This window comes from Sus scrofa, chromosome 5, assembly GCF_054392235.1.
Source record: "Sus scrofa isolate SSC_HxYL_T2T_F1_AM1 chromosome 5, Sscrofa_HxYL_maternal_Yorkshire_Landrace_v2.0, whole genome shotgun sequence".
NCBI lineage: Eukaryota > Metazoa > Chordata > Mammalia > Artiodactyla > Suidae > Sus > Sus scrofa.
Window position 1 is genome coordinate 24,030,683 of NC_139387.1, and position 18,088 is coordinate 24,048,770.

The following is an 18,088-nucleotide window of genomic DNA, read 5'->3' on the forward strand; positions in this document are numbered from 1 at the left end:
GTACCTCTTTGAGATTTTGATTTCAATTTTTTTTTTTAATTTTATGGCCACACCCACAGCATATGGAAGCTCCCTGGCTGGCGATCAAATCCGAGCCACAGCTGAGATCTATGTCACAGTTGCAGAAATGCCAGATCCTTAATCCACTCCCCTGGGCCAGGGAACTGAACCACAGGGGGAGCTCCCTGACTTCAATACTTTTGAATAGACACTCAGAAGTGGAGTTGTCAGATTATATGGCAATGCTATGTTTAATCAGGTGAGGAAACAACATACTGGTATCCATGGCAGCTGCACCATTTTACGTTCTCACAAGAAATGCACATGGATTCTAATTTTAGCACATGCTCCTCAATATTTGTGATTTTCTATTTTTGTATATGTATATAATCTCCATTCTAAAGTGGAGGAGTGGTATTTCATTCTCCTTCACATTGGTAAGGGCTAAAGTATTCACCTTTTGTATGCTATTTGTGTTAAAACAGCCATTCTTACAAAAGTATGAGATACAAACAACCATTTCTTTAGAAAATGCTGTATGAATATGTTAAGTATGCAAAGTTATGATTAGTAACTACTTTTGTGGAAACTTACAAAAGATAAGAGCACAATGATGCCAAGAGGTAAATATGTGTCTATGCATTCTAATATTATTTGTAATGTGGGAATTTGAAGTGCTAAACAAAGGGGGATTTGATTAACTGCAGAACATCCTTAAAATGAAACCATATTTAGCTATTAAAGCTGAGCCTGGAAACGTATATTCTACTAGGCAATGGTTAACTATTGTGTAAAATGAAGATTTCCTAATTATCAAGTGCTTGAAATTATATGTGTGTATACACATATCACACAAAGACAACTTCTTTAAAAATAGAAAGATCTCTGTTGAGTTTTCTTAAGTTATATTTGTATTGACAGTAGTGATAAAGTCTCTAGTAATTCAATTATTAACTCAACCTCTGTTTTTCAAGTACCAGTATCAGATATACAAAAATAATTTAAATATCCTAGTTTTCACTTACATATGTTCAGTAAGAAGATACTATTTCAAAGAAGTTATATATTTCAGCATGGTACTTATTCACTGTGGAATGAACTGTGCCTAATTTGGTCATTAGTAATAGCTTTAGTACACATTAAAATGTATCTTGGGTTTTATACCAACACGTTAGAAATAATACAGAAACATAAAGGTAAAATTTCTGTTGTTTCTAACTTTAGATGTATACCAGAAATTTACCTCATCTGATGAAGGGAGAAATACTTCCTAAGGAAATGTCAGCTGAAATGATACAGCTCAAAAGATTTTAATAATTTTAAAATTATTTTATACAAAATGAAACCAGGTATTTCTTCATTAATAGTTTTCTGCCTGTTTTGCCTTTCAGATTTTAAACAGATACCACACCGTGTTAAAAATTACTTATCAATCGTAGGAATAGTATCATCAGAAACTGTGGGTTTATTTTTGCTAAGCTTACCACCATCCCCCCACCCCACAGACCTGGGCATCTCCCTGCTGGATAATTTCCCCAGTCTTCTCCTGGGACACAGGTCCCATAATATCAATTAAAATGTACTCACCAATGTTGCTCTTGTGCATGATTCATCAGTGACCTATTACTATTTTCCCAAAGGTCATTAAGAATTTATCTTGAAGAATATTTCTGAAGAAAAATGTATTTCTATCGCATAACACATTAAAAGTGGTAGGTTTACTTTGCTCCTAAGGAAAATAAATGGCGATGGACTCTGTGAAATATCAGACCAGCTCATCAAAAAAAAAAAAAAAAAAAATAGTGCTAGATTGTTTTTCTTTTATAACTTTCATATGAAAAGTTGTGTTAAAATAGCAAGTAGGACATTTTAGGATTTCAGATTTAGAACAATAATGAAGAAGAGCATGCAGAAACTTCCGCTAGATGTTTTGAGATAAAACTTGAAGGTTTTTATGAAGGAACATAGAGCTTTGTGGGAAGAGAGGGAAAAACAGTTATTTCTCCAAGAAGCATCAGGTTACTGCTTGTCTTTTAATCTATAATAATTGGGCACATTTAGTCTGTATTCAGTACTTCGCACTACTCATCCATCTTTTGACAATATGTAAGTATTTTCAGTTCATTTTTAACAGATGTTTCAACCTCTATTCATTAAAAGCATTGATTACTATCCCCTATTGACTTCTCTCTCCTTAAAATATATATATTTATTTATTATATATAGGATATAGAAACTATACATAATATATGTATTAAATAGTTAAGTCAGTAAACTTAAATGTAAAAATATTTCAAATGGTGATTTTTATCAATTAACAAAAACATGTAGACCATGGCCTTCTTTCCTTAATACTGGTACATTTACAAGGTCTGATGCATATTCCTGGCACGGTAACCCAAGATAGTTCTAAATAACATATGTAAATTATCTAAATTCTATATATGAGTACTTCCAAACTTCATTAACATATTCTGTGAATGCATTTTTGATACTGAACTATTTATTAAATTTTGAAAAATTATTTTATCAGAGTTTTGAAACAATCAAATAAAAATCACTAAGTTGGAGTTCCCATCGTGGCTCATTGGAACTGAATCTGACTAGCATCCATGAGGATGCAGGTTTGATCCCTGCCCTTGCTCAGGAGGTTAAGGATCTGGCGTTGCCGAGAGCTGTGGTGTAGGTTGCAGATGTGGCTCAGATCTGGTGTTGCTGCAGCTGTGGCGTAGGCCAGTGGCTATAGCTCCAATTCGACCCCTAGCCTGGGAACTTCCATATGCCTCAGGTGTGGCCCTAAAAAGACCAAAAAAAAAAAAAATCACTAAGTTAATTGCATTTTCCTGAAAAGACAACTTCTTTAGGTAATCAAGAATAAAAATAGGGGATAAGAGGCTCCATTAATTTCTGGAAATAGAATGGAGTAGCAGATACAGATTCTATTTACATAAACCATTGTTTAATATAAATTAAAGCGTATAATACATTAATGACTTCATCTCCAGATTTTTTACAGAGAAAAGGGCAATAAGTAAAACAACAATATTTAGACTATTCACTGGAAAATATTAATTAGGGCTGGGCTGATCACTGATTTTCATCATAGGTAAGAATTTTATGCCTGGAAAAGCTAACATAAGAAAAGCATAATTTTCTCTATATTTTAGCTAAACAATGAAGCATGAAAAGAGTTCATGTTCAATCACTATATTTCCCAAGTAACAAGAGAAATAAATGGAGGCAGAGTAAACACAGAGCAATGAACCCGAGGGCATTATGCAGAGTAACAAGCCTGATATTAAGCAGAAAGCACAACTGCAAGATGTATTTACAATTAGGCAAAATAGAGAATGTATATACAGAAGGCCATATACTTTCTATGAAAATGCAATTATTATAAAAAATAATTTAAAATAGTTGCAGACTATTGATGCTTGACTAATTGATTATTATTGTCCGTCTTGATTTTGTCAGTAAGATTTGTCAAAAATCAACCACCAGAGAGTTGCTGTCATGGCTCAGCAAAAACAAATCTGACTAGTATTCATCGGGACGCAGGTTTGATCCCTGGCCTCACTTAATGGGTTAAGGATCCGGCATAGCTGTGGTGTAGGTAAGAGATACGGCTTGGATTTGACATTGCTGTGACTGTGATGTAGGCCAGCAGCTGCAGCTCTGATTTGACCCCTAGACTGGGAACCTCCATACACTACTGGTGTGGCCCCAAAAAGACAAAAAAAAAAAAAATCAACCACCAGAAATGAGAAACAGAACATCCGTGACCGAGTTCATCCTCCTGGGTCTGACCGACAATCCAGAACTACAGGCTGTGATTTTCTTCTTTTTACTTCTCACCTATGTGCTGAGTGTTACTGGAAACCTCACTATCATCGTTCTCACCCTGCTGCATTCCCACCTGAAGACCCCCATGTATTTTTTCCTCAGGAATTTCTCCTTCTTAGAAATCTCATTTACATCCGTCTGTAATCCGAGATTTTTGGTCAGCATTCTAACAGGGGACAAATCTATTTCCTATAATGCTTGTGCTGCTCAGCTCTTTTTCTTGATCTTATTCGGTTCAACAGAGTTTTTCCTCCTGGCCTCAATGTCTTATGACCGTTACGTGGCTATCTGCAAGCCCCTCCACTACCCAACCATCATGAGCCACAAGGTCTGCTACCAGCTTGTAGGCAGCTCTTGGCTGGCGGGTTTCCTGGTGATCTTTCCACCACTGACCATGGGGCTGCAGCTGGATTTCTGTGACACCAACGTCATCGACCACTTCACCTGTGATTCTGCTCCTTTACTGCACATCTCCTGCACAGACACAAGCACTCTAGAGCTCATGAGCTTTGCTCTGGCTGTGCTGACTCTCATGTCCACCTTGACGCTGGTCATCCTCTCCTACTGCTACATCCTCAGGACGATGCTGAGAATCCCCTCAGCCCAACAGAGAAAAAAGGCCTTTTCAACCTGCTCCTCCCACATGATTGTTGTCTCCATCTCTTATGGAAGCTGCATCTTCATGTACGTGAAAACCTCAGCAAAGGAGGGGGTTGCTTTGACAAAGGCGGTGGCCCTGCTCAACACCTCTGTGGCTCCTATGCTGAATCCATTTATTTACACCTTAAGGAACCAGCAGGTGAAACAGGCATTTAAGGACCTTACAAGAAAGATACTTTCCTCAACAACATTGACCTAACACAATTTATAACCAAAACGCACAGCAACTGTTAGCAGAGAACCAATAAAGAATTCACTGTTTTATTTCTTCTATTCCCTTAACTTTTACCCCTTTGCAGAAATATAACAACTTACGGTATTTTCCTTTTTTTTTTTTTAATCTTTTTAGGGCCATACCCATGGCATATGGAGGTTCCCAGGCTAGGGGTCTAATCAGAGCTGTAGCCGCCGGCCTCCGCCAGAGCCACAACACCACCAGATCAGAGCTGTGTCTGTGACCTACACCACAGCTCATGGCAACACCAGATCCCTGACCTGCTGAACGAGGCCAGGGATCAAACTCGCAACACCATGGTTCCTAGCTGGATTCGTTTCCATTGTGCCACTGCGGTAACTCCTGCTTATGGTATTTTCAATTCAGTTTTTATGTTACATGTACTATTCTCCTTATATGAATTTAAGCACAAAATCATTACGAAATGATCTGTAGAATTTTCCTATGATATAACACAAAGAAATGACTAAAGTCAGTTTTTATATTAACCTATGTACCTCAAATAATACATTTTGTGATACTTATCACAATCTAATTTATTCGAACAGCATATAGCATTCATATTTTTAAATCATTAAATCATATAATATATAAATGAAGGTACTTACATATATATGTATTTACATATATATTTATTTAAATACTTTTTATTTATTTATGTGAAGGTATATATATATATACATACACACACACACATACACACACACTGCTTTAATTTTTTTTCCTTTAAATTGACACTTATTTCATGGAATATAGGAATAGCTGATATATAAACAAACGTAAAATTTTATATGTCAAACAATGTTGATTAGGGGACATTGATTTTTATATAGATCAAGGAACTTGATTCCCAATTTACCTAGTTTCAATATAAAACAAAAACTGAATCATATATCTGTCATTGTTATGGCAAAGCAGTAAGATATTAGAATAGCTTTTAGCTGTTTTTCTCTTCTTTAAAGCAATTTGCTGCATGAATGTTAAATAAGAATAATAAAATAATATAAAAAACTGTATCATTAAGAAGAATTTCATGATTGCAGATGGTTTCTAATTAGTTATTACATAAAGGAAAGACACCAGCATGTAATGACTTTTCCATAAAGCAATTCCACTGAGAGCTAGCATTTGCCTTGGTAATGATGCCCTCTTGAGACCTTTACCCAAGATTGTGGTTAATAATACTCTAACCACAGAATATACACGTTAATAGTATTGCTTCTTCTCTTTTTTAGTTGTCTCAGCATAGTTTTGGTAGATTCACCTATGGGAGTATGTTGAATTATACTGTTGTGAAATGCAGATTAAAAACTAAAATCATATTAAAGAAAAAAAAAGGTTTACTGGATTGACAATCTTTGGATGATTTGTAAAGTCCATTTAATTCTCTTAGCTCAGGAACCAGAAAGAAGGATTCATATGTGATATAACTTATTGTTGCTTCATCTCACTCGTACATGCACCTCATTTTCTCATTTTTTCTACATCATGGTTGTGTTTGAATGTTTTCCTTCTTCCTTAATACAGATACTCTGCATCACATAATAAATGCCATGCTGCTTTGTAGCCTCCAACTGATTCTTTTCAATTCACAATGCAAAGGGAAGAAACTCCCAACCACCAACTCCAACAGAAGCGCAGTTTAAAAGAAGTGATCCACCCATCCTTGAGTGAGTGTTAATCACTGACCATCTCTTTAATCCAAGAGGATCAATTACTTGATTCTCAGCCACCGTGTGTGTATTGGTTAGTTTAAATATGCTGGTTTTATGTCGCCTGGTTTGTACTCTGGCTTTGTCATTTACAAGCTTGAGACTTTGCTGGTCATCCTAAAAGTGCTTAGTAATGTTAATCATTTTACGGTCATTGATCTCCTGTTCACTTATCTGCCTACATCATATTATTCATGGACAGGCAGAAGTGTAGCTCCTCTTACTTGAAGTGAGCAGGAAACAGTTCTTAGATAAAGAAAATACCATCCAAATTTGTATCAGTCAACTTCTCTTGGCCAGTTTGATTGTATAAAAAGCATACTATATCTAATCTCTGGGGATAGATGATGACGGAAAAGAATATAAAAAACATGTCTATGTATAACTGGGTCACGTTGCTATAGAGCAGAAATTGGCACAACATTGTAAATCCACTATGCTTTAATTTTTAAGAAGTTCCTCTGGTGCTTCAGCCAATTAAGAACCCAACGTAGTCTCCATGAGGATGTGGGTTCAATCCCTGGCCTAGCTCAGGATGCAGCATTGCTGCAAGCTGCAGTGTAGGCTGCAGATTCAGCTTGGATCGGGTGTCGCTGTGGCTGCAGTCTCAACTCCAATTAGAACCTTAGCTCAAGTACTGCCATAAAAAAAATTTTTTAAAGTATGCATATCTGCAGATGCAGAAGCCCTTAGCCAATTAAAGGCCACCTAAGGATGCATATCCACACTCTTTAAAAGGCAGCATCCTCTTGGTAAATTTATGAGATCGAAGGGTCAGCCTTCTGCCTTGTCCAAGTGACATATTTCATCAGATTTTGGTTCTATCATTGCATTTTAGCCATTTATTTCCACCATAAAGAAATGTTTATTTTTTAGGTTAATTTTCTATCCTGTAAACCTGTAAACTCCTTTATTACATTGAGTTGTTTGTAGACTCTGCCTTGACAGCAGTGTGCTGGGTAAGATCCACTTTAGAAAGGTGCTCATGGGATTTGGAATACAGAATGTAAGGACGAGACAGCACAGTTGTGCAGCAGGTATTGACAGTAAGGAGTCAGCAGTATCTATACATCCTGCAAATTTCAGCTCTGCTGCTAAAGATACCTGAGATGACTACAGGCTTTTTCTCATTTACACATACTATATGCATTTTTATTATTTCCTTTGCCTTCCTAGTTCTTCCATTGCTTCAGTGCCCTCTAATTTCCTGCCCTGTATTAACTCCCTCACCAGCTGAAACACCTTGGCTAGTCTCAATTTTCCTTCCACAACCCCCTTAATACAGAATTATTTTAACAGGCAGAATATTTGGTTTAATCCAGACACTAAATTTTAAAGAGCCAAATAAGATGTTGGTATTGAAAAGTGAGAACAAAGACAACCTATGGAATGGCAGAAAGTAGTTTCAACCTATGCAACTGACAAGGGCTTAAGCTCTAAAATATACAAACAATCATACAACTCAACAGCCAAAAAAAAAAAAAAAAAAACCAACAACCCAATTGATAAATGGGCAAAAGAATAAAATCCTAATGGCTGAAAGACTTAAATATACAACAGGACACCATCAAACTCCTAGAAGAAAACATAGGCAAAACACTCTCTGACATCAACATCAGGAATATTTTCTCAGGTCAGTCTCCCAAAGCAATAGAAATTAGAGCAAAAATAAACCCATGGGACCTCATCAAACTGAAAAGCTTTTGCACAGCAAAGGAAACCCAAAAGAAAACAAAAAGACAACTTACAGAATGGGAGAAAACAGTTTCAAATGATGCAACTGACAAGGGCTTCATCTCTAGAATATACAAGCAACTTATACAACTCAACAGCAAAAAAGCCCATCAACCATTGGAAAAATGGGCAAAAGACCTGAATAGACATTTCTCCAAGGAAGATATGCAGACGGCCAACAAACACATGAAAAAATGCTCAACATCGCTGGTTATAAGAGAAATGCAAATCAAAACTACCATGAGATACCACCTCACACCAGTCAGAATGGCCATCAGTAATAAATCCACAAATAACAAGTGCTGGAGGGGCTGTGGAGAAAAGGGAACCCTCCTGCACTGCTGGTGGGAATGTCAACTGGTACAGCCACTATGGAGAACAGTTTGGAGATACCTTAGACATCTATACATAGAACGTCCATATGACCCTGCAATCCCACTCTTGGGCATCTATCCGGACAAAACTCTACTTAAAAGAGACACGTGCACCCGCATGTTCATTGCAGCACTATTCACAATAGCCAGGACATGGAAACAACCGAAATGTCCATCGACAGATGATTGGATTCGGAAGATGTGGTATATATACACGATGGAATACTACTCAGCCATAAAAAGGATGACATAATGCCATTTGCAGCAACATGGATGGAACTAGAGAATCTCATCCTGAGTGAAATGAGCCAGAAAGACAAAGGCAAATACCATATGATATCACTTATAACTGGAATCTAATATCCAGCACAAATGAACATCTCCTCAGAAAAGAAAATCATGGACTTGGAGAAGAGACTTGTGGCTGCCTGATGGGAGGGGGAGGGAGTGGGAGGGATCTGGAGCTTGGGCTTATCAGACACAACTTAGAATAGATTTACAAGGAGATGCTGCTGAATAGCATTGAGAACTATGTCTAGATACTCATGTTGCAACAGAAGAAAGGGTGGGGGAAAAACTGTAATTGTAATGTATACATGTAAGGATAACCTGACCCCCTTACTGTACACTGGGATAATAAAAATAAATAAATAAATAAATAAATAAATAAATAAAAGAAAATGAAAAAGCTAAAAAAAAAAAAAAAAAAAGAACTACCATATGACCCAGTAGTCCTACTCTTGGGCATCTATCCAGACAAAATTTTTCTTAAAAAATACACATGCACCCGCATGTTCACTGCAGCTCTATTCACAATAGACAAGACATGGAAACAACCCAAATGTACATGTTCAGAGTAATTTCTGTTATATCTCCACAAAAAAAAATCATATGGCCCTTCTTTTCCTACAACTGATAGTGTGTGTGTGTGTATATACACACACACACACATAAATATATATATATATACACACACATATATTGCTTTTTAGGGCCACACTTGTGGCATATGGAAGTTCCCAGGTTAGGTGTCCAATCGGAGCTGCAGCTGCTGGCCTATGCCACAGCCACAGCAGTACAAGATCCAAACTGCATCTGCTACCTACACCACACCTCAGTCAAAGTCAGAACCTTAACCCTCTGAGCAAGGCCAGGGATCAAACACACATCATCAGGATACTAGCCAGGTTCATTTCCACTGAGCCACAAGGGAAACTCCTGATCAATATTCTTTCTTTATTTTGCTCCTTTTTGTTGCTTTCATAATATGTTGAAATGAATCCAACTGAGTTTCTTCTTTAATTTAAAACTTCTTCTTAAATTTTTTCTACTCCTTCTCTACCATGCCGCGTTTAAGAAATATTTGCTCCATCAGTGCTGTCTTCCTTTTATCTCTGCTTTCAAGTTCTACAACGCTCTACATTATGGCTTGAGGCTTCAAAGTTTTAGAAACACATTGTTTTTGTTTTTTGTCAATATGTAGTGACATATAATTTTACTGTACACCAGATGTTTACCTGGGTAAACACAATAGCTACTCTCACAGGTACAGCACTACTACAGCAAAGATCAGTTAAAGCCCCTTTATAACCGCATTTAGGACTTTCTTGTAAAAGAGCATCATCTCTGGAATTGGCTTCTTAAGCACTGGCTTGTGGGATATTAGTGTTTGGGGACTTTTCACAGCCATATTATTAGCCTGTGGGAAAAACTACTTCTGCTAATGGACAACTGATGAAAAAGAACCGCAATGAATTAAAAGGTCATAAATTACTGAGTCAAACTTCTTTTAGTCTATCTTATTTTGTTCCTTCTTCAGGACTCTGAAAAACATGCCTTTTCTTCATAATCTCTTCAACACCATACCATTTATCACATGCAAGTTAGGCATGTGAATTTCAAAAAAAAAAAAAAAACAAAAACAAAAAACACTAACTGCCATTTCATCCAGAAAGGATAAAAAAGTCACTTAACAAACGAAGAAAGTGGCATCCAATTATTTTGGAAATTTAGCTTTCTTGAGAAATGAAGTCAAGGAAAAGTTGAATGAAATATTATTCTATTCCTGACAATGATGGGCTAAGTGGTTTATATCTAAATTATACTGAAAATCAGAAAAGAAGATGGATAAATATATTTTTAAGTAGCGTTAATTAACTGAAAAACTAGCGATATTGTTATTCAGATTAGAGTTCTCATCCATTTAAGGCTACCTTTCCCCTAAGACATGGAAGAGATACTGGAAGAGATTGTTGTGAAGCTTAGAAGTTAAATACAGTTTATAACATAATCATGGAATTGTGAAAAACATTATATAATTTGGATTAGGGGACCCAAGAGGCAAAGATTAGGTAATCCTCCCAGGCTTTGAACTGGAAATACCATGAATTGACTACAAAGAGTCAAAGAAAAACTGGATATCCATATGCAAAAAAAAAAAAAAAAGAGAAAATCTAGACCCAATCCTTACACCCTACACAAAAATTTACTGAAAATGGATCATAAACATAAATTGAAAATGCAAAACTACTGTACAAAAGTAGAAGATAACATAGGAGGAAATATAAATGATCTTGTATTTGGCAATGATTTTACAATAGCTTGTATTAGTAAAAATTTCACATTGTTTTAGATACTAATGGCAAAGGCATGACTTATGAAAATAAAACATTATCAGTTGGGTTTTTATTAAAAATAAAAATCTTCTGTTATGTGAAAGACCCCACCAAGAGGTTAGTAAGATTGGGGAAAAAATACTTGCTATAGACATATATGATAAAGGACTGTTAACCAAAATATACAATAACTCTTAAAATTCAACAATAAGAATCTATACAACCCAATTAAAATGGACAAAGACACCTCACAAATACTGATGTACAGATGCCAATAAGCACATAAAAAGATGTTTAACATCATGTATCATTAGAAAACCTATACATAACGAAGTACTAATTAAGAATCTAATCAGGAGTTCCCATTGTGCCACAGCGGAAACGAATCTGACTAGGAACCATGAGGTTGCAGGTTCAATCCCTAGCCTTGTTCAGTGGCTTAAGGATCTGGTATTGCTGTGAGCTGTGGAGTAGGTTGCAGACGCAGCTCGGATCCTGCATTGCTATGGCTGTGGTGTAGGCCAGCAGCTACAGCTCCAATTAGACTCCTAGCCTGGGAACCTCCATATGTCACGGTGTGGCCAAAAAGCAAAAAAAAAAAATCTATTCAAAAAAATCTTAGGCAAAAATCTTAAGAAAAAAATTTTTAACACACTGTTTTGCAACACAAGAAACAACAGCTTTGCTTGGTAGCAATATGGGCTTATAACCAACTTGAATTAGCATCAGGTACATGAAAACACTAATTTGAAAATAAAATGCAACCCTATATTCACAGCATTATTGACAATAGCCAAGATATGGAAACAACCTAAGGGTCCATGAATGAATGAACAGATAAAAAAGACATGGCATATAAACACAAAGGAATACCGCTCAGCCATAAAAAGAATGAAATCCTGACATTTGCGACACCATGAATGGACTTTGAGAGTATCATGCTAAGTGAAATAACTCAGAAAGAGAAATTTTACCATAGGATCTCTCTTACATATGCAATCTAAAATCAAAACAAAACAAAACAGAAAAATACTGAATTCACAGATACACAGAATACACTTGTGGTTACCAGAGGCATGAGGTAGGGGGTGGGTAAAATGAGTGAGGGGGGCCAACTCTACGGTGATGGAGGTATATACACCTGTGGTGCTATCACTCTATAGTGTATACAGATACTGAACATAATGCTGTACACCTGAAACTTACATATCTTCTTTACAGAAGACAAGGCAAAACAAAAAACAAAAAACCTATCAGAAAGGTTAAAATCTGAAACACTGACAACACCAAATACTGACCAGGATGTGTAACAGAAAATCTCACGCATTACTATATGAATCCAAAATAGTATAGCCACTTTGGAAGAGAGCTTGGTGATATCTTAGAAATTTAAACATACACTTACCCTACAATCCAGCAACTGCACACCTGAGCAAACAAAATAAATAAACCAAATGATAAAATTGTAGATGTAAATTCAAATATATCAGTAATAGTTTTAAATAGAACAAAACACACAGTGACTCTTCTGAGGCTCAAACAGATACTGCATTTCACAAAACCAGAACAATTTACAGTATTAACTCACAAGTATTGTGCGCAGGAAACTCACCATGTCAGAACAGTAACATCAGGTGTCTCCCAGTCCTTGTAGCATTCAAAACAAGCCTCCTTTGGAATTCCAAGTGCAAAAGAATCATGATTCTCATGGATAAGTGCAGATCCACTTAAGTTTAGAAGCCTCAGGCTTCCAGGAAATTAAAGTGTCTCGTAATAATCTGTGAACATAGCTTCCACGGTACCTAGAAGAGACATGACAAGTTTCTAGTTATCACACTCAGCAAAGTCCAAAGCCAAGGTCACCCAATTTGTATTTTTAGTTCATTCACACTTGTCCCAGTACACATGACAATCAGGATTGGAATTACTATAAGTGATGCAGCCTAGAATAACAGCTGATATGTTACCTTTATCAGAGAGAAGTATAAAACACAGAGTCAAGATGTGTAATACACAGTTTATTTTCCCTGTACATGAGGAAAAAAATTTTGTGTTAAAACTGTTTTTTTACAAACTCATAAATGTTTGTAAAATAAATGCTGTATTTAAATACAAGCCTTGTCAGAATAGGTTTTTAAGTCTATATGTTCTCTTGCAAAAGACACTTCTAAATATGTGTACAGATTTCAAGTAAAAGCACAGAAAGCATACATAATACATACACTAAAAAAAAAAAACACAAAGTGGGTATACCAATGTCAATAAGGTTAAGTATTCTTTAATAATGAAAAAACTTGGCAAATGTAATACACAAATTGGAACTAACTGATATACAAAAACACTGCATCCTCCTACTCCAGAATTGGTATTCTATGCAAGTACTTACTGAAAATAACCTTATGTCGGGCCATAAAAGAAATATTAAAAATTAAAAAAAAGTGAAGTTAGTCAAAGTATAAATTCTGACTAGAATGGCAATAAAGAAAAAAAACATATGACCCAGTAATCCCACTCTTGGGCATCTATCTGGAACAAACTTTCCTTGAAAAAGACACATGCACCCGCATGTTCATTGCAGCACTATTCACAATAGCCAAGACATAGAAACAAACCAACTGTCCATCAACATATGATTGGATTAGGAAGACGTTGTATATATACACAATGGAATACTGCTCAGCCATAAAAAAGAATGAAATCATGCCATCTGCAGCAACATGGATGGAACTAGAGACTCTCATCCTGAGTGAAGTAAGTCAGAAAGAGAAAGACAAATACCATATGATATCACTTATATCTGGAATCTAATATACGACACAAGTGAACTTTTCCACAGCAAAGAAAATCATGGACTTGGAGAATAGACTTGTGGTTGCCAAGGGGGAGGGGGATGGAATGGGGTGGACGGGGAGTTTGGGCTTAATGGATGCAGACTATTGCCTTTGGAATGGATCAGCAATGATCCTGCTTTGTAGCACTGGGAACTATGTCTAATCACTTATGACGGAGCATGATAATGTGAGAAAATAGAATGTGCACATGTATGTGTAACTGGGTCACCATGCTGTACAGCAGAAAAAAAATTGTATTGGGGAAATAACAAAAAAATAATAATAAAAAAAACTGAAAAAGAAAAAAAAAATTTTAATTGAAAATCATCATACATTTGGAAATTTTTAAATAGCAACGAAACAAAATATTCATCAATGAATAAATCACAAAAATATTAGAAAAAATGATATGTCATAGGAAGTTATGAAGTATGAAATTTGTGGGATAAATAAAAAAGGTGATGATTAGCAGCATATTTGGAGTCCAAATCCCACAAAAAAAAAATCTTGAAAAATAATGACCTAACATTTAAAAAAATAATTAACTATCTAGGACTAATTCTGTGTAGTTTCATAATATTACTTTCTTGGTATGACTCATTCTCTTCATCAAATCCCCCATATAAAGTCATAATTTTTATAAATTTTAGTGAAATATAGTGTTTTAACTTCTATCTATGCCCCAGATCAAAATTTGCACACTTCTTGGCATGATAATCCTATAATATATTGTCTCCCACAATTCCAATTATAAATAAAGTATATTATATACATTTTAAAATATGAAAATATATAATAATTAAAAACAAATATTTGCCTTAAATAAAATGTAAAATGAGAATTAGGAAAACTAATTCATAAAATAAATTCTAGTGTCATAAAAACTAAAAAAAAAAAGAAGAGTTTCATTTATTCAAGCAAAGAGAATAAAGACATTTTCCCTTTACCATAGGGACTTTCCTTCTTGATCATGACCAATTTATTAATCATAAGCCCTAATCTACCATCAGCAAATAAACTCCTAAGCACTAATATATACTCATGCAAGGATTTTCTAGATTTCTAAACAGTCATCCCATTTTCAACTTACTCTACCGTTTATCTCGCATTTTAATTGACCAAAAGCAACATTTCCTCTAACCAGTCCTCCAAAACCTAATTTTACTTCTCAGAATACTCTGAGATGGGTCAAGATGTTCCTTTGAAACACACGTATTTCAGATCTCGGAGGCAGATATTTCAAAGCAGGAATCCATTAGATTCGTGCTTTCTAACTAGAATAATTGACTTTGAGTCATTCATATTCCATGGTTTTACAGTACATTGTCTATAGGCAGAATAAAGAATATGTCTGCATATATATTTTATGTTTCTCAAATTTAAGTAAATGTTCTTGTGAATAAAACATAAATTTAAGGTACTAGTATTGAATACATAGTAGTTTCTCAATGTATATTTTCACTTTAAATAAATATTTTACCAAAATTATACCATGGAAGATCAGGAAAAGTAAAATAGTTTATTAAAATCTCTTACATTCTTAAAAAATGTAGTAAGGAATTGAATCAGTCTTTTTTTTTTTTTTTTTTTTTCCCCTCATCAGTAAAATGGGAACCTGGTCTTTGTCTGATCCTGTTTTGCTATTTACTTTCTCAAAGGACACTATCTAGGCTACTGCCTATTTTAGGTGCTTTGCCAAAGCTTATTATACAAACTGTTCATTATATCACTATATTAGAACCTAGGTCAGTGAGAACTCTTTATTTATTCAAGGGATCCCAAGGCACCTCCAGAACATTGAGCAGAAGACTATAGATAGCATCAATGTCGGACTAGGAAACCCAGTTCCCTGCTTAGAAACAGCAAAGTTCTTCCAAAACCCAGAGGAAGGTCTTTTGTTCTCCTCCCTTACATTAGGTTCTCTTCCCTTGGGACAGAGACCAAAGGGAAGTGTTTCCAAGGCACAGAGACCAAGACAGAGACTCTAATGAGAGTCTTTCTATGCTATGAAAATGGGAGATGCAGAACTCAAGACTCTCCAGAAGATGCCTGGAGAGGAAATGTAGGCTGATGATGCTGACAGCCTAGCGCAGAAGCACACTCCCTTATCACAACGTGAGATGACATGGTAAGGAGCTGCCAGCTGAACCCAGGAAAAAATATCAAAAGCTTATCAAAAGGGTAAGTACCACAAGGTAGATAGAAGAACCAGTTTCTCTTTTGAGAGATAAGAGAAAGAAATATCTGATGTCACTTTCTGCTATGATGTGGTTACACTTGTTTCAGTTTGTAATATGAAAAATTATAGTAGACATGGTATGAATCATCCAATAGCCCTTTGTAAAACTATGGTTACAGCCAGGGCTATATTTTTACATCCATATGTAGTCACCCACGCAGTGTAATTCCAAGAACATACAGAATTCCAAATCCCTGGAATTTTTACCCCAAAAGAAAATAATATGGCTTAAAATGTCAGCATTCTCTAAGTTGTAATTTTTATTTTATGATGAAAAATTTAAGCAGAAAAAAAGTTTTTTCCTACAGATCTACATATTCGATGAAAATGTTCCTTTAATATCTAAATTATGCAACAGACAATAATTGGATGACTCAAGAGAGAGAGACAATTTTTGTTGATTATGAGGCATTACACAGGATAAAACAAGACTAAGGAGAATGTTTCACTAAGAGTTTATGGCCTGAAGTATATTCAGAGGGAGAAGAAGAAAAAGGAGGTGACAACAAGGATGTCAGTTTTTAGCTCCTTCCTAGTTTTTTTGCAATCCTGAAGTAGTTGAAAGAGAATTAATTCTTAGATAAACCAAAATCAAAGGAGAAGTCATCATAAACTATTGGTATACACTTATGTGCTTATAAGAGAAACTGAATAAATTGATCTTATCTAAGACAAAACAGGAATTACATAGAGAAAGAGGACTGAGGAGATATGAAACATCTCAGGGTTTTTTTCTTTCTCTCTCTCTCTTTCTGATTTACTTCACTCAGTATGAGAGTCTCTAGTTCCATTCATGTTGTTGCAAATGGCATCATTTTGTCCTTTTTATAGCTGAGTAGTATTCCATTGTGTATATATACCACATCTTCCTAATCTGATCATCTGTCGATGGACATTTGGGTTGTTTCCATGTCTTAGCTATCGTGAATAGAGCTGCAATGAACATGCGGGTGCATGTGTCTTTTTTAGGGAAAGTTTGTCCAGATATATGTTTGGGAGCTTGGGGTTAATAGATGCAGACTATTGCCTTTGGAATGGATTAGCAATGAGATCCTGCTGTGTAGCACTGGGAACTATGCCTAGTTATTTATGATGAAGCATGACAATGTGAAAAAAAAATGTATACATATATGTGTAACTAGGTCACCATGCTGTACAGTAGAAAAAAAAATGTATTGGGGAAATAACAATTTATTACAATTAAGACTTCTTGAAAAAAAAATTGTTTTCAACTTTGAGAAAAGAAAAAGCTCAGAGTTTGAAAACAACTTGCTTTTGTCTTTTTAGGGCCCCCCAAGCAGCATGTGGAGGTTCCCAGGCTAGGGATCAAATCAGAGCTGAACCTAGCGGCCTACACCACAGCCACAGCAATGCAGGACCCAAGTCGAGTCTGCAACCTACACTACACCACACCACAGTTCACGGCAACACTGGATCCTTAATCAGATCGAGGCCAGGGATGGAACCTGCAACCTCATCGATACTAGCTCGGTTCGTTAATCACTGAGCCATGAGGGAACTCCGAAAACAACTTTCTTTTTTTCCCTTTAGATAAGCTATTGATTGGGATGTGGAGCTCACAAAGAGATCACTGCTTTGGGGTCAAAGGGTCACTGAAGGAAAGGGTTTCCATTATTCATGGATGTCCTGAAAAGCCGTGACTGTCGGTTCCCATCGTGGCTCATCAGTAATGAACCCAACTAATATCCAGGATTTGGGTTCAATCCCTGGCCTCACTCAGTGGGTTAAGGATCCAGCGTTGCCGTGAGCTGTGGTGTATATCACAGAAGCAGCTCAGATCTGGTGTTGCTGTGGCTGTGGCTATGGCACAGGCCAGCAGTTGCA

The 18,088-nt window shown here is 36.0% G+C and overlaps 4 protein-coding genes across 4 annotated transcripts in view; all 4 read left to right on the top strand.

Annotated features, from left to right (window-relative positions):
* LOC146403237 (olfactory receptor 6C3-like) overlaps positions 1–18,088 on the top strand; it is a 555,083-nt gene that overhangs the window by 150,729 nt on the left and 386,266 nt on the right. The gene's annotated exons all lie outside the window — the stretch shown is intronic.
* The window catches only part of LOC146403242 (olfactory receptor 6C2-like), a 143,093-nt gene that overhangs the window by 33,181 nt on the left and 91,824 nt on the right, over positions 1–18,088 (top strand). The gene's annotated exons all lie outside the window — the stretch shown is intronic.
* Positions 1–18,088, top strand: part of LOC100736710 (olfactory receptor 6C75-like) — a 133,312-nt gene that overhangs the window by 29,790 nt on the left and 85,434 nt on the right. The gene's annotated exons all lie outside the window — the stretch shown is intronic.
* Positions 3,760–7,934, top strand: LOC110258551 (olfactory receptor 6C76-like). Its single transcript, XM_084955889.1, has one exon. It carries the CDS (start codon positions 3,761–3,763, stop codon positions 4,700–4,702), a length of 942 nt encoding a protein of 313 aa, XP_084812015.1. The 5' UTR covers position 3,760; the 3' UTR covers positions 4,703–7,934.